Source organism: Mauremys mutica, chromosome 12 (genome assembly GCF_020497125.1).
Source record: "Mauremys mutica isolate MM-2020 ecotype Southern chromosome 12, ASM2049712v1, whole genome shotgun sequence".
Classification (NCBI taxonomy): domain Eukaryota; kingdom Metazoa; phylum Chordata; order Testudines; family Geoemydidae; genus Mauremys; species Mauremys mutica.
The window spans coordinates 26499831-26520160 of record NC_059083.1 but is presented as its reverse complement, the minus strand read 5'-3'; the positions used below and the strand labels follow the sequence as shown (position 1 = coordinate 26520160).

The following is a 20330-nucleotide window of genomic DNA, read 5'->3' as shown; positions in this document are numbered from 1 at the left end:
CCTTTGGCACTCGTGCCATAGGTTGCCTACCCCTGTTCTAAACACTTAAAGCAGAGGGGTGTGTGTGTGTGTGTGTGTGTGTGTGTGTGTGTGTGTGTGTGTGTGTGTGTGTGTGTGTGTGTGTGTGTGTGTGTGTGTGTGTGTGTGTGTGTGTGTGTGTGTGTGTGTGTGTGTGTGTAAAAATAGTTCACTGGATCAAGTCCTGTCTAGCAGCCCAGTAACATCTTATGGGGCGGGGCAGAGAGCGGCCCTGAGGGGCACTGCGATGCACTGGGCGTTCAAGGACATGGCCCTGGGAAATAGGAGTTAGATCCTGGTGAACGGGGGAGGAAAAGTCCCGCTCCCTCCTCTCCACCTTTTTTTTTTTTTTGGCAACCACTGCAGCTGGCTCAGCCCATCTGGAGGAACTTTTATCCCCTCTGCCCTCCCTATTCCTGGGTTTCCCCCTCCGGTCTGCCTGGCGGGACCTGTACCCCGGTAAGTTCTCCCCCCTCTCTGCTCCCCATGTGTCTCTGTGCCGGGCTCCCCCCACCCCGCCTCGCACCCACCGGGGCTGGCGGCAGCTTTCCCGGGCCCCGGGCGGGAATCGCAGCCAGCTCCGCTGGGAGCAGCCCGGGGCCAAACCTCCCCCTGCAGCCCGGGGGTGCCGGGGGGGGGGCGGGTCTCTCTCACCTTCCCTCCGAGCGGGGCCCCCCGGGGCAGCGGCCGGGCTGGGGGCTCTGCCCTGGGAGCAGGGGCGGCTCTAGAAAATAGGCTGCCCCAGGTAGCGCGGTGTGCTGCGCCGCCCTTCCTCGGTCCCGCGGCGGGTCCCCTCTTCCCGCGGCTCCGGTTGAGCTCCTGCGGCAGGTCCACCGGAGCCCCGGGATGAGCGGACCTGCCGCAGGCATGACTGCGGACGGTTCGCGGGTCCGGCGGCTCCGCTTGAGCTGCCGCAGTCATGCCTGCAGGAGGTCCAGCCGAGCCGCGGGACGAGCGCCCCCTCCGCAGTCATGCCTGCGGCAGGTCCGGTCGTCCGCGGCTCCGGTGGACCTCCCGCAGGCATGACTGCGGCAGGTCCACCGGCCCAGCCTGCCGCCCCCTAGATTTGGCCGCCCTAGGCAACAGCTTGGTTTGCTGGTGCCTAGAGCCGCCCCTGCCTGGGAGAGGCTCCTGGGGGGGGGAGCAGCGGGAAGGGCCCTGCTGGAGATTCCCCTCTCCCGGCTGCAGCCAGGGCTCCGGGCTCCCAGCACCAGCCGCCCCCCGGGGCTCGGGGATCTCGCCAGGAGCCTGGGAGCCAGAGTCACCGCAGCGGCCGCGAGTCACTTCCTGCGGCCGGGCCGGAGCCCAGCGCTCGCTGCCCGGAGCCGCCTCCCGCCTGCTCCTGGGTCCTAGCGCTGAAGGGATCGCGCTGCAGCATCTCGGGGTCCGGCTCCTGTTTCACTCACAGGCTCCCATCCCATCAGGGGTTTTCACAAACAAATTTTTCCGGCTGCTCAGAGTTCAGCACCATGAGACCCTCGTCCTCCATAGACTGTAATGCGAAGAGACACACAGGCATTGTATAGATGGGGAAACTGAGGCAGGGAGCAGGCTGGTTCAATGGGCCCCCTATTCAGTGGCTGCAAGGGCCAGTGCAGACCTTAGCAGCAGCCAGGCAAGTGCTGAGCTCCAGCCAGAGCTGCATCCCTGGTTTAATGGTCCTAATGGCAGGGCCGTCCTTAGGATTTATGGTGCCCTAGGCAGGATTATTAAACTGGTGCCCCTGTGCCTGTCTTGCTCTTAGCAACACAAATATAAGCTTACACTATTGGAAAACTTGCCACATGCATGTTATTAAAACCAGTTTAACTTAATTAAGCACACTGTAGTGCTGATGGACTAGCACTAAAGAAGTAGCACTATAGAAAAAATTCTGATTTGACAGAATGATGCAAATAATGTAATTTTTTTAATTTGTCAACATTTTATTGGAAATTTATATGAAGAGGTATTGAAACAAGGATTAGTTCTTAATTAAAAACAATCTTTCTGGCTTTTTTGGCTGCAAAATCAGTAATAATGTAATTGTATGACAAAGACAAAGTGATTTCTTGTTTGATTGCAAGAATAGCAAGACCAGTCAAGTGTTCCTGACTCCTTGTAGAGCGGAGGTAGTTTTTAATGAGCTTTAGTTTTGAGAAACTCCATTCTCCTGATGCTACTGTTACAGGAATTGTCAGTAGAATACGAGTGGCAATGTACACATTAGGATATATGTCAACAAGTTTGCTGGTATGAGTAAACTGTACAATGTCCATTATCGATTTTGCATGTGGCAACATTGATGACAGTGTACTCAATTCTTCGTACAGTTCAAGGCCATTTAAATCAAAACGATCGCTGTGCTTCAGGAGGCTCTCTAGGTCAGGGGTCCACAACGCAGTGCCTGCGGGTGCCATGGTGCCTGTAGGGGCCTCTCAGTGCACCTGAGTACTGGCTGGTGGATGAGCATCCACCGAAATGCCGCCAAAATTCGGCGGCATTTCGGCGGCGACACCTCTGGATGATGCTGCTTGCTGCCGATAAGCAGTGTCATCCAGAGGCGTCGCCGCTGAAATGCCGCCGAATTTCGGCGGATGCTCATCCACTGCCACGGTAAAAGGTTGGGGACCACTGCTCTAGGTTCTTGCACTTTGTCATTAGTTACTCTTGTTTTCCTATTTCATTGAATTTAGTCCTGCTCAGCCCGCTACCAGCTAAGTGAATGGAACCCCAGGCTGACAGCAGGTTGAGTGGCTCAGCCAGGGTATCAGCCGCCAGCCTGCTCAGCCCGCTGCCAGCCTGGGGTTCCTTGGGGGTCCCCAGGCCAGCAGTGGGTGCTGAGTGGGGCCGGCGGCCGGGACCCCGGGTGGCAATGGGGCAGCAGCCAGAACCCCAGAGCAGCGGTGGGCTGAGCTGCTCAGCCCACTGCTGCGTGCCATCGAAAATCAGCTCGCGTGCCACCTTTGGCACGTGTGCCATAGGTTGCTGACCCCTGCTCTATACATTAGTAAGGAGATGAGCATATTACAGTTGTTGGAGGGCTCTATTTAGCAGTAACAGGGCTATAGGAAAGTCAGTCAACATTTTTTGTTTCCCTGATGAAAACTGGCCCACTCCCTTCCCCATACTAAACTTGTCACAAATAATTGTCAACAACTTAATTTTCTGTTTTTGGCTAAGATATTGATTTTTTTAAAACAAAAATATTGAAATTTAATTCAGGGTTGTTAGCAAGCTCTTTTGGCAAACAAAGTTGTTCAATGACAATGTAAATGGCAACCCAGCACTGCTTTCATGCTTGGCTCACTCCCCAGCCTGCTGGTCCAACAGCTGCAGTAGAGGAGGAGATAGGTGGAAAACTGCAGGACCCCAAAATCCACCTCTTGGGGTGCAGAGTGGCAACAGCAGCAGCAAACCCTCATCTCCGATCATACGCCAATGGGCACCACCGCCAGCCCAACGACCATGGTGAAGTTAGCACAGCATCTGATCTCAGGGACGGGGCACCCCTGGAGCCACAGTAGCTCATCCTGCCCTGTGCAGCTCCCCCAAGATGAGATGGATCGCTGGCAGCCCGGGGGAGAGACACGCTCCCCAGCTAGGGTGACCAGATCCAGCTGTCTTGATTTTATGGGGCCAGTCCTGATATTTGGGGCTTTGTCTTATATAGGCACCAATTACCCCCACCTAGGGTGACCAGACAGCAAATGTGAAAAATCGGGACGGGGGTGGGGGGGGAATAGGAGCCTATATAAGAAAAAGACCCCAAAATCGGGAGTGTCCCTATAAAATCGGGACATCTGGTCACCCTACAGGTGAGTTCCTTCCCCCACCCCTTCCCAGAGACCCCAGCAGCCAATCCCCTCCCTCAGACTGTGCTGCATTCGGCTCTCTCTAGGACCCAGCAGCCCTGCTCTTACATGCTCCACTGCTTCCCATCTGTCTCAGCAGAGCGGTGCCCCCAGACCTGGTGGTGCCCTAGGCGGCTGCCTGTTCTGCCTATGGCTAAGGACGGCTCTGGAGACATGGGTCCTGAGGAGGATGAAGGCCAGGTAGGGAACAGGCAGTAGGAGTCAGCAGCTGTGATTCTCACCCTCCTTGCCAGGCTGCCCCATCAGATCCTCATGTCAGGCAGTGAAACCCCCAAGTCGCTTGTTACCCCTTTTTGAGCCAAGGGACTAGTCCAAAGTTTGGGGCCTGGCACATGTTTCGGAGGAGCTGGTGACAATTTAGACTCATCACACTTCATTCAAGGGCTCTTTACAGTCCACCGAGAAGAAATCACATGAGACTGCACCCAGAAAGGAAACATCTAATGGTACAAAGTTCAATCAGCCCATTTCTGAGGAGAAGGAAGTGAACCTAAACTCCTCTCTTGTCTCTTTCCTGCACTAGAGGTCATGGCTGCTGCGAATCCAGCAAAAAGTCTCCAGGATGAACTGACCTGTTCCATCTGTTTGGACTATTTTAAAGATCCAGTGTCTCTAGACTGTGATCACAATTTCTGCCGAGCCTGCATCACCCAGTGCTGGGAGGGATTCGCTACTGAGATCTCCTGCCCTCAGTGCAGAGAGATCTTTCCCCAGAGAAACCTCAGACTGAACAGGCAGCTCAGGAATGTTGTGGAAGCAGCCAGAGAACTCAGGTTGTCCTCAGGGAGGGAACCAGAACCAGAGAGACAGTGTGAGAAACATAAGGAGCCTCTAAAACTGTTCTGCAAAGAGGACGAAATCCCCATCTGCCTGGTATGTGAGAGATCAAAGGAGCACAGAGATCACACAGTCATTCCTGCAGAGGAAGCTGCCAAAGAATTCAAGGTAGGAAAAAAACCTATTGTTATTTTTATAACCAGAGCCTTGGGGAACTCACCTTCCCCCAGTATTAGAAGAAGTGAGGTTTCTACCCACGAAAGCTTATATGCCCAAATAAATCTGTTAGTCTTTAAGGTGCCACCAGACTCCTTGTTGTTTTTGTAGATACAGACTAACACGGCTACCCCCCGATACCCAGCATTAGAGTTTCCTTTAGCCCCAGATAGCCACTCAGTGAGCTCCATTGGAGAGGAACGAGGGGTTTCAGGCCGAGGGAGGTTTCCCAGCAACTGGGAATCCTCCCAAGGCTCATGCAGGTGGAGAAGTGTGGCTCTCCATAAACATCCTAAGGCTGACATGTTGGAGTGAGGGGGAGTGATGAACCCGCACCCCACCCCTCCTGCTCCCCATACATAGAGTTCTGGGCACTGAATAACCCCCCTTCTCTGCCCTTCCCCACTTCCACCCCTTCCCAAAGCTATAAACACCATGTCTGTGCTCCTCCTCTCCTTGGGGCTGAGGGAGCAGTAGGATGTAGCTGGGGCTGTCCTGTTAGCACTCATCCTCTTCAACCTTTTCCTGCAGAGCTCCTCACACAGACAGGAAGGGAGCTCCACCCTCATGAGACTTTGTGGGGGGGGGCACAGGAATGGAGCCCCCATCCTGCAACCATAGGCGCCGACTCCGTGGGTGTTCTGGGACTGGAGCACCCAGGTGGAAAAATTGGTGAGTGCTCTGCACCCACCTCAGCTCACTTCCACTCTGCCTCAGCCTCCTCCCCTGAGCATCTCGCGGCTCCGCTTCTCCCCACTCCTTCCCAGTGCTTCTTGCCATGAAACAACTGATTTGTGGTGGCAAGCACTGGGAGGGATGGGGGAGGAGGGGGAACACGACACACTCGGGGAAGACAGAATCCACAATGGCTTTTCTGTGTCCAGTAACACCCCTGCTCTCCCAGCAGTGACTCCCAGGTCTTCTAGTCTGGAGTTCGGCCTTATCACCCTGAAGAAATTCCAAGGCCTCCTCTGCCTTCTCCATGGGTCTCCTCCCTCTGGCTCTCCATAGGCCTCTGTTTTACCTATTCCAGGCCTGGTTGGATTACATGACACCCGCCTCTTCCCTGATCCTTCATTCTCCCCACCTGGGGAGGAGAACTGACTATGTCACACCCAGCCGTGATCACCACTCCTTCATTGTGCTCGCCTGGGGAGGAGAACTGGTTTATCACAGGTGGGGCTGAGACCCCTGTCTCTTTATAGGGCCAGCCATCCTGTGACCGGCATCGTTCCTCTTCCATGTCTCCTGAGGCCACAGGGAGAGAGTCCTAGGCCTGCAGATTTCAGTTTGGAGATTTTGGCCATAGATTTCAGTGTGGAATCCATATGCCCATAAAGATTTCCATCTTGACATTAATAATTTGTAATCAATAGAATGTTCTGATTTCTATTGCAGTGGCATCTCTGGGCCCCAGGGAGAGATTAGGGCCCTGTTGTGCCAGGCACTGTACAGAGATAGAATCACAGAATGTCAGGGTTGGAAGGGACCTCAGGGGGTCATCTAGTCCTACCCCCTGCTCAAAGCAGGACCTAATCCATGAGCCGTCCTGCTGTCCGCTCCGCTCTCCCGGGCCTCTCCACTAGCCGTCCTGCTAGCCACTCACCAACTTGTCTTCAGCCTCCCCAACTTAACACAGCTCTCAGTGATCTCAACTCTTAGTAACTTCAGCGCTCAGTGAGTTTAGCTGGTAGCACGGGAGCCTCAGTGCTGGTGCACCACTAGCCCAAGGGAGGTCTAATGCTTAGACCAGGTAACAGAGATTTCAGCTCTGCAGCATGTAACAAGACTCCTAGTGGAGTCAAAGTTGGCTCTGTTATTGCACAGTGGAGAGAGGAGGGGTCAAAGTGGTGTTTAGTGTCCTTAGAAGGGGCCCTAGTACACATACATCCCCAGTCCCAAGTCAGGCAAAGAGCCCACAGGCACCGTCTAAGGAAGACGATCTGCAGCAGGGGGATGAAGAAAGAACCGGGGCTGGGAGTGGGGGACACGTAAAGAGGGTTGTGTTTGCACACACTGGCAATCGCGATAGGTCATCATGGGTGCCCATCATTCCATATTTCAAAGCCGTCCATTTTCCATGATGCAGACTTAGGTGCCTGTACTTTTCTATGGGGAATGTTTTAGGTGCTAAGTGGCAGTAGTCACGAGGGGGAGGCCATGGCTCAGTCTCCCCTCCCTCCTGTGGGCTTGGCAGGAATTTCAGAATCAGGGTTAGGGAGCTGAGACCCCCTTGGGTGCCATTTCCCAAATGGTGGCTTGTGACCCACCAGTGAGTCATAGGAAGTTGTAGACGGGTTGCGGGCTTTCTGTGGAGGGGAAACCCTGCGGGGACAGGCGTGGTAGCCCACAGGGCTGAGTCCAGCTCTCCACAGAGGGAGCCTGTGGAAAAATTCCAGCATGAACCTACTTGTCCTACCTGTCGGGAGTATTTCAGAGAACCTGTCACTCTGGAGAGTGGGAACGTTTTCTGCCAAACCTGCATCACCCAGAACTGGGAGTAATCAGCTATAGCCGTCTCCTGACTGAGCAATAATTAAGAAAGGCCATTAGGAGGGAAAGATGCCTTGATAAAGGTGGCAGGCCCTGCAGGGAGATGATGTTTCCCACTGGGATTCTGAACTCCTGTGCTGCTCCACCAGGGGTTAAACTCAGATGTCAGCCTGCACTAGAGGAGATCGCTGGGCTAAACACCGTGTGGACTCCAAGCACCTTGAGTCCTCACACAAAAGGGCCCCAGACAGCGCAGGTCCATGCCAAATACCATGGGGATTAGACTGGGTTGCAGCAAAACTAACCCCTGGGTGGTGGTGACCAGGATCAGGCTGAAGAATCAGCCAAACTGGTTCCACTAATCCTCACACTGCTCTCCCACAGTGCGGCATTTTGAAATCTCTGAAACTCGCTGCTTCTGGGAGCTGAGCTGGGGAAGAGGAACCCAGGCAGCCCTGCCTCTGTAAGGGCCCAGGACAGAACTAGGGCAAACCCCGAGTGTTCATGACAAAAATGAAAACATCGAATGAGGTTTGCCCTAGTGCCCAAGTCAATTCTATCCACCCAGTCCAGTCCCCAGGGGTTCAGGGCTGAAATTCAGTGGAGATCAGGTTCCTCTGAGAATCCCTGGAGGTTTCTGGGATCTGTATCACTTTGTTTGTTAAGCCTCCTCAAAAACAGAATATTTCACAGTGAAAGAAAAATCCAAGGATGTGATGCCAGTGTCATGTTGGTATAAATCAATGGGGGGAAAAGGTCAAACAATTTCAAGGAGTCTGAAAATGAAACACTCCCAACGTCCATTAATATGACTTCAATTCCTTGGTATCACTGATATCATAAAGCTACTGGGTTCTCCACTCATCAGTAGAGTGTTTGTTTGTGTTGGAAAAGCTCCCACCCACACTCTCACTCCTAACAATAACAATAACACCACTCAAATCAGTTTCTGTTTCTTCAGGAAAAGATTCAGGCTCATTTGAAGACGCTGAAGGAAGAGGGAGAAAAGCTGCTGGGATTGAAAGTGAGCAGAGAGAAGAGAAGCCAGGAACATCTGGTAGGTGCCCGTCATTATTAACCTGTATTTGTAACAAGCCGGATGAAGGGCCATTCTGAATCAGAGCAATAACGAGAGGCAGGGGCAATCTAGAGGCCCAGTTATGTTTTATCTCAATGAGTTAGGGCGGGTAAAGCAGAAATCCGTTAAGTGGGGAATAATCACAAGTAAATCAAAATTAGTTGTTTTAGCAGGAATTACTACTTAGGCCTACACCATAAACCAGTGGATTTCAACCTTTTTGCATTTGATAATTTTGAGTTGGGGGTGCAGAGACCCCTTTGGAAATCCATTGTCTGTACAGACCACAGGTTGAAACCCACTGCCATAAACTACTGTAACTGTTATAATCTATTGTATATTAACTACTGTTAGCGTAATTAAACTCTCTTCATAGGAAACAATTTACATTAATGAAATAACAGAATTTTGAATTAGAAAATCCAGTGCACTAAAATAAACCCCCACTGTTACACATTCACGCTTCAGTTTCACAGTTTTCATTGTCTGTTAGCTCAGGCCTTGTCTACACTACAAGACTATTTCGAATCTACTTAAGTCGAATTTGTGGATTCGACCTTATGAAGTCGAATTTGTGTATCCACACTAAATACACTAATTCGAACTTCTGAGTCCACATTAACGGGGCCGGCGTCGACTTTCGAAGCGGTGCACTGTGGGAAGCTATCCCACAGTTCCCGCACTCCCCGCTGCCCATTGGAATGCTGGGTAGAGCTCCCAATGCCTGCTGGGGGAAAAAATGTGTCGAGGGTGGTTTTGGGTAACTGTCGTCATTGAACCGTCAATCACGCCCTTCCTCCCTGAAGGCGCCGGCGGGAAATCTGATCGCGCCCTTCCCTGGTCAGTGACAGCGCGGACGCCACAGCACTGCGAGCATGGAGCCCGCTGCGATCATCGCTGCACTTATGGCCGTTGTCAACTCCTCGCACCTTATCGTACACCTCTTCCACAGTCAGCTGCTGAGAAACCGGGCGAGGAGGCTCCGGCAGCGCAGTGAGGAGAGTGGCGCAGACCTCTCACAAAGCAGAGTACGCCGCGCAGTGGAGATCATGGTGGCAATGGGTCAAGTTCATCGTGTGGAACGGCGATTCTGGGCCCGGGAAACAAGCACGGACTGGTGGGACCACATAGTGCTGCAGGTCTGGGATGACACAGAGTGGCTGCGAAACTTCAGGATGCGTAAGGGCACTTTCCTTGAACTGTGTGACTTGCTGTCCCCTGCCCTGAAGCGCCAGGACACACGCATGCGAGCAGCCCTGAGTGTGCATAAGCGAGTGGCCATAGCCCTCTGGAAACTAGCAACGCCAGACAGCTACCGGTCAGTAGCGAACCACTTTGGCGTGGGCAAATCTACCGTGGGGGTTGCTGTCATTCAAGTAGCCCACGCAATCGTTGAGCAACTGCTCTCAAAGGTAGTGACTCTCGGAAACGTCCAGGTCATCATAGATGGCTTCGCCGCGATGGGATTCCCAAACTGCGGTGGGGCTATAGATGGGACTCACATCCCTATCCTGGCACCAGCCCATCAGGCCAGCGAGTACATTAACCGAAAGGGCTACTTTTCAATGGTGCTGCAAGCTCTGGTGGACCATAGGGGACGTTTTACCAACATCTTCGTCGGGTGGGCGGGCAAGGTTCATGACGCGCGTGTGTTCAGGAACTTTGGTCTGTTCAAACGCCTCCAGGCAGGTACTTTCTTCCCGGACCACAAAATAATGGTTGGGGATGTGCAGATGCCTACAGTGATCCTCGGGCACCCGGCCTACCCGCTAATGCCCTGGCTCATGAAGCCCTATACAGGCGCCTTGGACAGTGAAAAGGAACTCTTCAACTACCGGCTGAGCAAGTGCAGAATGGTGGTGGAGTGTGCTTTCGGACGTCTCAAGGGGAGATGGCGGAGCTTACTGACTCGCTCGGACATCAGCGAAAAGAATATCCCCGTAGTTATTGCTGCTTGCTGTGTGCTCCACAATCTCTGTGAGAGCAAGGGCGAGACCTTTTTGGCCGCTTGGGAGGTTGAGGCAAATCGCCTGGCTGCTGTTTACGATCAGCCAGACACCCGTGCCGAGAGAATATCCCAGCGGGAAGCGATGTGCATCCGGGAGGCTTTGAAAGCTAGTTTCCTCGCAGAGCAGGGTAACCTGTGACTGTCCACTTGATTTTAAGAGAGCCTGATCATGGGCCTGTGTCTGTATGTGTCGAGTTAGATCTGAGCTCACAAACCCGGTTCTCCAAGTTTCCTCCACTTCCAAAGCATGTTTTAAAACTAATGAAATGTAACAGTAATTAATAATAAATCTTTCATTGACTTTGCATTTCTGTTTCTTGGTTGAAACATGGAAGCATACTGTGCTGGGTTCGGTGTGCACTGATGTACAGACCGCTTGTCCAATACAGGACGGACAGCCTCCTGCTCCTACATAGGTCTGTGGGGTGGGGGACGGTTTACGGTGGTTGTGCATGTAGGGGTGGGTTTGCAGGAATGGGTGGGTTTGCAGGAAGGGGCGAGGGGTGCCGTCTTTGGATAGGGGTTTGCATGACGGCTGTGGGCTGTGGGTTTGGGCGTTGGAAGGGGTGAGGGGTGTGGGGGAAGGGTGAGTATCTGTCCCTGGATGAGGGCTCTTTTTGGGGCTCAGGGCAGCGGGGAGGATCGTGGCTACGGTCGAAGTGCATGGTAAGGGAAGCCTGCCTTTACATTCGGGGATGGCAGGCACCAGGACCCTGGACAAGCATACACATCAACGAAAGACCCGGGGCAGCATACACCACACAGACTGACTCTGGTGCCTAGTGACTGCAGTCTGTGTGTGCCCTGCAGTTGACCCTGCCCCCAAGTCTGTACCATGGTACTGTGGGCTATGCACTGCAATTACAATTCCCCCCCCCCCCACACACACACACAAAGTCTTCTGACACGAGAAACGTGACGGAAACGGTGAGTAACAGCAAACCGCTTTTAATAATGTAGTACACAGTGGGGGGTTGAAACTTGGAGTTGGGACTGGGTGATGCTGTAAGGAAAGAACTTCTACAAATTTACAGCGCAAGAGGTGTCTTGAACATTAGCGCTCTGCTGCGGTGCAGTGACAGTTCTCACGGCCCCTACCGCCCCTCCTTCTTGTAACTTTGGGTGAGGGGGGGACAGGACTTCTTGGCGTTGGAGGGCGGTTGCAGATGCAGTGCAGGGGGGCTCTCTCCTCCTGCCTGCGGTCCTGCAGAACATCTACAAGGCGCCGGAGCGTGTCCGTTTGCTCCCTCATTAGACCAAGCAGCGTTTGAGTCGCCTGCTGGTCTTCCTGCCGCCACCTATCCTCCCGTTCGATGTGTGTGCGATGCTGTTGACACAGGGTCTCCCTCCACTGTCTCTGCTCTGCCGCCTCTGCTCTGGAGCAGGCCATCAGTTCCTGGAACATCTCGTCCCTAGTCTTTTTCTTTCGCCGTCTAATCTGAGCCAGCCTCTGCGAGGGGGATGCCGGGGCAGTCCGGGAAAGAGCCGAAGCTGTGTGATGCGAAAAAGTACGTGATTTCCTTGAACACATACATGTTTTCCAACAGTGAACACAGTCTAGTCAGTTTCAGTGAACAAGACCATACAGGGCACCAAGTCTCACGAGATCTCAGAACTAGTTCGAGATTTCGGAATACGCTGTCATTGGCGGCGCCATTGCACAGGAGAGCGGACAAGCGAGGAGAGACAGCTGCATCCCTCTTGCACAAAGTCCTGGTAAGCCTTACAGTAGATAATGCTTATCAGTTAGTGGATAGCTGTGCTCTCCTGCTAAAGGCAATGTGCAAAGCAGAAAGGATGAGCCTTTTGCAGCCCCTCCCGCCAGTGCACGGGAAAGATCAATGTATGCTTGTTCTCTGTGGCCTCTAGCACGTGGCTGTTAGGCGAGGGTCATTGTTATGCAACCTAATTTTAAACCATTAACAATAGTAACACTACACTAATTGCCCTACTTAGATGCAGTATTTGCAGAACGAGATCACCCTGAGGCGGGTCACTCATGCCCAGAAAGACAGGATGCTATGGGACGCACTGCACAGACCAGGAACATATGCAGCAATGCTAGTAGAGGCGATGATTCCTCTCTATATTCGGATGTCCTGGCGTGGAAGAGTCTGCTTCCACGGAGCGCCCAACAAGGCACCTCTTCCGACGAACCTCCTGCGGAGGCTTTTCGAGGAACTGAATGACACCTTTGTGGAATTGTTGATAGAGGATTATTATTCTATCCCCATTTGTGTGGACCTTCTTTTCATATAGTTTAATATTTAGAATTTTGTAAATACTGTTTCTATTTTTTCTATACCAATGTTATAAAAAAATAAATGTTTATACGTGTGTAGCACTTACCGCCTGATCCTTCCCCTGATTCTGAGTCCGGGTTAATGGCAGGGGAGGGTTGGTCGGGGATCTCTGTGAGGGTGATGAAGAGATCCTGGCTGTCAGGGAAAGCGGGAGTGTGTTTGCTGTCACCTGCGCCGTCCTCCAAAGACCCTTCCTCATCTTCCCCATCGGCGAACATCGAGGAGGAACTGTCCCGGTACACTATTCCGTCCTCGGAGTCCACCGTCACTGGTGGGGCAGTTGTGGCAGACCCACCTAGAATGGCATGCAGTGCCTCGTAGAAGCGGCATGTCTGGGGCTTGGCTCCGGAGCGTCCGTTTGCTGCTCTGACTTTTTGATACCCTTGTCTTAGGTCCTTCACTTTCACGCGGCACTGCATCGCATCCCGGCTGTATCCTTTGTCTTTCATGGCTTTAGAGACCTTCTCGAAGGTCTTCGCGTTCCGCTTGCTGGAGCGCAGCTCCGAGAGCACAGACGCCTCGCCCCACACAGCGATCAGATCCATGACTTCCCGGTCAGTCCATGCTGGGGACCTCTTTCTATTCTTGGATTGCCCGGACTCCGCTGCTGGAGAGCTCTGCATCGTTGCAGGTGCTGCGGAGCTCGCCCCGATGTGCAACCAGGACGTCAGATTCAAAGTGCCCAGACAGGAAAATGAATTCAAATTTTTGCGGGTCATTTCCTGTGTGGCTGGCCAGAGAATCCAAGCTCGGACTGCTGTCCAGAGCGTCAACAGAGTGGTGCAGTGTGGGATAGCTCCCGGAGCTACTAAGTTCGATTAGCATCCACACCAAGCCTAATTCGAGCTAGCCATGTCGAATTTAGCGTTACTCCACCTGCCAGGGTGGAGTACCAAATTCGAACTAAAGAGCCCTCTAGTTCGAATTAAATGGCTTCCTGGTGTGGACGGTTGAGCGGTTAGTTCGAATTAACGCTGCTAAATTCGAATTAAAGTCCTAGTGTAGACCAGGCCTCAGAGTTTGGGGGATGTGCAGTTATATCTTGAGGAATCCTTTTGTGCAATCTTTGTTTACTGTTTTGGGTTCCAGCTTAAATAGAGACATGTGTCCCTGGCTTTGAAGTCTTGGTTTCTTGATCAAACAATTATCCCTCTGCTCATTTCTGGCTTGCAGTCCCGTTGTGCTCTGACAATCTCTCCATTCCTGTCATTCACCTTTTATGCCTGAGGGTGTTGTCCAGATGTGTTGTTTTACAGTCCTTAGTATTTTCTTATTTTCACCTCCTGCTGCTTTGGATCTCCATCTCCAACGCCATTGATAACGCACTATCCAGACCATGTCAGACATGGGAACGTCCCGTTACGAGATTCTGGGGCCAAATGAAAAGGTGTGAGATAATTCTCTCTCTAGTAAGCACAGGATAATGTTCAGAGTTAGATGACTTAGAATTTGGAAAAAAATTCTCCCTTCTACACACTCAGCGCGCTATGAAAGGACCCCAGGCTCCATCCATGTCCCTGACCAGCCCTTGCCCTATTTTCCTTCACAGAGAAATATACAAACCGAGAGGCAGAAGATTGTGTCTGTATTTCAGCGACTGTGGCAGTTCCTGAAGGAACAAGAGCGACTCCTGCTGGCCCAGCTGGAGAAGCTGGACAAGGAGATAGTGAAGATACAGAATGAAAATGTCAGTAAACTATCCCAGGAGATTTCCCGTCTCAATAACACGATCAGCGAGATGGAGGGGAAGTGTCAGAAGCCAGTGACAGAATTGTTGCAGGTGAGACTGAGTTAGAAATACTCCAGACCCCACCACTGGGATCAAGACTGCTCCTAAAACATGGGCACAGGAGTCCAGCAGTCAGAGATCACTGTGTAACTCAATGTGTATTGCAGAGATGTGAATGACTATTATTTTTGAAAAGTTATAGACACTGTGATGGAAAAAGTGGAAAAGCCTCATTAGCTCAGCAAATACATGGCCCTGGGGCCAGATCACAGCCTCTTTTCCCCATAGTTGCTAAATCCCTTCTTCTGGAATTCTAAGTGTGTCAGGTGGGACTGAAATTCCCTCTATTTCTCTCCTCTAGGATGTCAGAAGCACCTTCAGCAGGTATGTGGCTTTTTCACTCCCCCTTGCACTTCACAACCCTGGGAAAGGGCTTGGTGGTGATGTTACCACCGCTTCTCCCCAGGGGTCTACAGCCAAATGTGTGGGGAAGGTCATATTTTGGATACAAATCTCTCTGATCAACTTCATCTTGAGGTTCTCACCCTTTTATAGAAGACTGGAATCCTCCATTCATTGGGAAGGACTGACCTCAAGTATTTCCTAGCGATGTCACCTCCCTGGGGGACTGGCTGCTCAAGGATAGTGAGGATGGAATATAGGCCTGTCATGGCTGGGGCACTGGTCACCATTCAGCCCAGGCCAGCAGTGATCAAGAGTCTTCCCCACATGAGGACTGTTTGGAGACTTGTGTGGAATGAGCTGGGAAGGGGGGAGTTCCTAGAAGACAGATTTCTACACTTCATCTGGGAACTTCCTGTCCCTCAGAGCATGGAGGCCATGGTGTGAATTGGCCGTAGAGATGCAATTCCGTTTTTGTCCCTGGAGCTAGACTCTCTAGGCCAGAGCTGAAGAATAATAATGGGACCTTTGTGGAGGATGGGAAGGGTTCACTGCCACGGCCTTGCTCTGAGACTGTGAGAAGTAGAGGAATTCCAGACCCATTAGAACAGTAATTCACTAGCAAGAAATTATAATGAGTCAATAAATGAAATATAAGCATGTGGAATTATTTCTCTCTAGGTGTGAGAAGGGGAAGTTCCAGCAGCCAGAGGAGATTTCTCCTAAATTAGAATTAAGACTCAGTGATTTCTCCTAGAAAACTGTTGCTCTAATGGAGACTCTCAGGAAGTTCAAAGGTACTGAGAAGGGATGTAGGAGGGGAATTGGGATGAGCTGCTGAGACTGTGGGAATAGAATGGGTCTGGCCAATTGGTTGATTATTAGATGATGGATCTATTTAATAGTTGGGTGAGAATGCCACATACTTGGGGTCCAAAACACTCCAGTTGACTAATCCAAACCTTTATTTGTACCACAAGCATGCCTTGCCATTGCAATTACTGTTAAAGTAAGAAATTACAGACATACTGAAAGAAGTAGTGGCCAGTTACCTTCTTCTGGGGCATAGGTGAGCCAGAGGGAATTCCCTGTGAAGTTCAGATTCCTCTTTACAGATCCAAGTTATATATTTTAGTTTTTTCAATCATCTTGGCCTGTTACAAATATTAAGTATCTTACATAACTCATACAATAAACATGCACAAACTTCTTAATTGGCAGGGCTTTTGCTATATAAGCTATTTTCATGTTATTGTTCTCATTTCTGATTGGTCACTTTGACTCTGTTCTCTGCATAGGGGGTTTTGGACTTTGCTAACTGTTCCTGGGCTGTACATTTTGAGTGTCTGGGTAGAGGTGTATAAGAAATGACCCTTGTACCAATTCTCAATACTTAACTGAATAACTAGCAGAAAGCAGACAAATGAAGCAGATGTAGCAGAGGCCCAGGCATCAGGACGTCTCACATGAATTCACGACTTACCAAAGGTCACAACACTCAGTCCCAAATTCCCCAAAATGGCCTAATCTGGGGCACCTGGTTTGCTCTCTTCCCAACTAGAGAGCTGCAGGGCAGGTGCTCCTGAACCATGTAGCCTCCACAGCTGCAGGTAGAGTTAGTGGAGCTCCAGATGCCCAGCCCCTCTGAGAACCAGGCCCCTGGTGCCTAAAAGTCGTCACCCAAAATCTAGACCTTAAATTAAAGGCCATTTGTTAAAGCTGGACCCTGCCCATTACTGTGCTCTGGTCCCGTATGGCAGCTAGTCTGGGCCAAATGTCCCTCCAGCACAGGGGCCTCTTGTGCCTCCTCCCCAGCAGGTGCAGGCAGAAGGCATGTTCCTGAGAGGGCTGGGAATGGGGTGGGGGAGGTGAGGGTCGGTGGGTGGAAGAGGGAGGGGGGTAGATGAGGGATAGAGGGAGGTGGGCAGTGTAAAGCTGGGCCTCTGACACGCTGCACGCTGGGCAAGACACACGGGGGCCATTGTCATAGGGATGTAACTCTGGCTGGTTCAGAACTTCCTCAGCCTGTGCCAAGGTCTGCACCAGCCCCTGCAGCCACTGAACAGCAGAGTCACCCCTCAATTTCCACATTTATAAAATGGTTTTACTATTATTTCTATTTCTGCCTATGGCGGACGAGGCCCCATAGTGCTGCTCTCCATAGAGATGATGAGTAAACAAACCCAACAGCTCACAATTAGAGCCAGGATTTCACAAACTCTCAACATCCTGGTAGTGTCAAAGGGAGCAAAGTGGGAAAAGTTACTTTTATGCGAAAGTCTTTGCAGGCTCTGAGTCTAGGTTATGACAAAAGGCAGCAAATGAATGAAACAAACCAACTGAGGTGTGAAGGGAGGGAGGGGATGAGGAGGGGAAAAGTAAATCTCACTTGCAGATTGTCTGTCCTGGGATGGTTGTGAGGCTGCAAGGATGTTGGTCCCATTGCTGGGAGATGCTTGAATCTGAATGAGAGAGGAAAGAGATGGTTTCAGACCTTTTTATATTAAATTTCTTGGTGCATTTCTCTGTCATAATTAAAAGACAGCTCTAGGAGTTCAGAGTGGGGATGCTGTTATAAATATGAAAGCCTGAAATCTCATCTCCTTTCTCCTTTCCCCCTCCAGACACTCTGCCGTCTGCATTGGAGACAAAAAGAGGAGGATTCCTAGGAACATTCAGACAGGGTGAGATTGCAGCTGGAGATTGTCTTTAAATTATCAGAAAATGTCTTTGTGAGATTGTAGCTAAAGTTACCAACCAAACCGATACCGACCATGATGCACATGGCCCTAACAGCACACTGCAGAGTGGGGAGCTCCCACGCTGAAGTCACACAAACACTCCTGACACCAACCTTAGTGTTGAGTTCATGCCCAGGAACTGCAGTGACACCTCTGCTCAGTCTCAGGTGCCCAGGGCAGAGGCAGCTCCCTGGGATCCAGGCCTGTCCCAGCTAGAACAGGGCTGCTGCGGAGTGTGAGAAATGGTCCCAGCCTCCCCCAGGGCTGAGCTCTGCCCCAATGCTCTGATTCTCTCTCCCCCCAGTGAATGTGACTCTGGATCCAGACACGGCTCATCCCGAACTCGTCCTGTCTGAGGATCGGAAAAGTGTGAGACGGGGAGACAGACGGCAGCGACTGCCCGACAACCCTGAGAGATTTGACACTCGGCCCTGTGTGCTGGGCTGTGAGGGATTCACCTCGGGAAACATTGCTGGGACGTGGAGGTGGGGGGTAGGTGATACTGGTATGTGGGGGTGGCCAGAGAGTCTGTGGGGAGGAAGGGACGGATCAGCCTTAGCCCTAAGGGGGGGATCTGGGCTGTGGAGCGGTTGGGGGGTCAGTTCCGGGCTCTCACCTCCCCTACGACCCCCCTGCCCCTGAGCCGGTTCCCCAGCAGGATCCGGGTTTGTCTGGACTGTGACCGGGGGGAGGTGACATTTATCGATGCTGGTGACGAGGCCCCGATCTTCACTTTCCCGCTGGGCTCCGTCCCTGGGGAGAGAATCCGACTCTGGCTCTGGCTCCGGGTGGGGGTAGGATCCCGGCTCAGACTGTGTCCCTGAGACACAGTAGAAGGGGGAACTGGAAATCAGTCTCTCTAGCCACATGGACCCAAGTCTCTATGATCTTGGAGGACTCCCATCTACCCAGCCCCTTTCTCTTTATCTCTATGGCTGCTGGAAGCTCCTTCCCTTCACTCTCTGCAGCCCCAGGGATGGGAGGGGGAAGAATCTCGGGGGCTTCAGGGGGGCAGAGGGGCCCTGTGGGGCAGACGTGGCGGCTGGGCAGGGGGCAGAACTAACAGCCGGGCTGGGAACAGGCAGAGGTGGGGTGGCAGGGACACAGCGTGAATCAATCAGGGTTTGGGGGGTTGGGGAGAAGCAGCAGCAGCTGGGAGCAGTTTGTACAGATCTGTGGGATTAGATCTCACTGGGATTTCTCAGCCAGAGTTCCTGCCGAAGGGGCCCAAGTCACCTTCCCCTATGGATGCAGGGTTGGTACCACTGTATTTGTCACACCCATGGGGCATGGACAGGGAGTGTTAAAAAATCATAAGATAAAACAGGCTACATTATATAATGGGTTTTTTTGGAAACCTAATGTTATGGGGAGTCAATTTCAGTTCTGCCTCGTGATTTTTACGTTCTGGAGTTAGCAACACTGTGAGAGTCAAGGGGGCCAGGCTGGGCTGAGTCAGAAGGAACAGAGAAAACACAAGGAAAAGATAAAGTAAAACAAAAGAAAGAAAGAGTCCTGGAGAAAGGGTGAAAATTAAATATAAAACCAATGAAAGGAAAACACTTTGGAGAGGGGAAAGGACCAGAGGCAGTGAGAGGGGAAGGGATAAGCTCGGGGGGAAGAATGGAGAACATGAGGGGGATGGTCTGTGACAGGGATCAGAGGAGAGGGGAAGACACAGAGAAATAAACAGGGATGGGAAATGAGGGCTAGAAAAATGGTGAGTAATGAACAGTATGAACGAGAAGGGAGAAGAAAAGGGAACACAAGAGAGACAGAGATTTATACAACGTCACTGAAGGTGAGACTGTAACTCAAGGGTGACTGACCTGAGCCTGAGAAAGAGCCAGAATTTACCAATGTACATTGCCAGAGAGCCACAGTAATAAATCAGCAGCCCCCCATCAGCTCCCCCACCTCCGTCGATTCCCATCCATTGGTGGACCCGCCGATCAGTGCCTCCCCTGCCCACCGCGATCAGCTGTTTTGCAGTGGGCAGGAGGCTCTGAGGGGAAGGAGGGAGGAGTGAGAGCATGGGAAGTGGTGGGGTCCTTAGGAGAAGGGGTGGAGTGGAGTGGAATGAGGTCAGGGCCTGGGGCACAGCCACGGTTTAAGCAGTGAGCACCCACCGGCACATTGGAAAGTTGGCATCTGTAGTTCCAGCCCCGGAGTCAGCGTCTATGCAAAGAGCCGAATATTAACTTCTGAAGAGCTGCTTGTGCTCCAGAGCCACAGGTTGGCCACCCCTGCTGTCCCTAGTTAATTTCAGAATACTCAAGAAGTGAGTATTCACCCAGGAAAGCTTCAGAAGTTTGGACTGCGCTTTGTCTGAACAGCCCCTCAGAACTGTTTCATAGAATCATAGAATTCAAGATCAGAAGGGACCATTATGATCATCTAGTCTGACCTCCTGCAAGATGCAGGCCCATTTAGCCGATCTACCCACTCTTTTAGCAAGCGACCCCTGCCCCATGCTTCGGAGGAAGGCGAAAAACCTCCAGGGACACTGCCAATCTGCCCTGGAGGAAAATTCCTTCCCGACCCCAAATATGGTGGTCAGCTGAACCCCGAGCATGCGGGCAAGACTCTCCAGCCATACCCTCTGAAAGAGGTTAAGAATATCATATTATTGACCCAATTTGACCCAATTAAGCACCAGTTTGGCACTTAATTGACCCATTGACTAAGCCCGTTATCCTATTATACCATCT

The 20330-nt window shown here is 51.8% G+C and overlaps 1 protein-coding gene across 1 annotated transcript; it reads left to right on the top strand.

Moving 5' to 3' along the window:
- Positions 1-299: 299 nt before the first annotated feature.
- On the top strand, positions 300-18128 carry LOC123344910 (zinc finger protein RFP-like). The gene is made up of 8 exons (XM_044981411.1): positions 300-477; positions 4396-4817; positions 8320-8415; positions 14297-14527; positions 14838-14860; positions 15560-15675; positions 17503-17562; positions 17924-18128. The coding sequence occupies exons 2-6, from the start codon at positions 4401-4403 to the stop codon at positions 15633-15635; spliced, it is 843 nt and encodes a 280-aa protein (XP_044837346.1). The 5' UTR covers positions 300-477; positions 4396-4400; the 3' UTR covers positions 15636-15675; positions 17503-17562; positions 17924-18128.
- Positions 18129-20330: the final 2202 nt, after the last annotated feature.

Excerpts from the sequence above, each read along its gene's own strand:
- LOC123344910 (XM_044981411.1), top strand. The coding sequence starts at position 4,401 with ATGGCTGCTGCGAATCCAGCAAAAAGTCTCCAGGATGAACTGACCTGT. Across the intron at positions 14,528-14,837 it reads CAGTGACAGAATTGTTGCAG|GATGTCAGAAGCACCTTCAG; the intron begins GTGAGACTGAGT and ends TCTCTCCTCTAG. Across the intron at positions 14,861-15,559 it reads GTCAGAAGCACCTTCAGCAG|GTGTGAGAAGGGGAAGTTCC; the intron begins GTATGTGGCTTT and ends ATTTCTCTCTAG.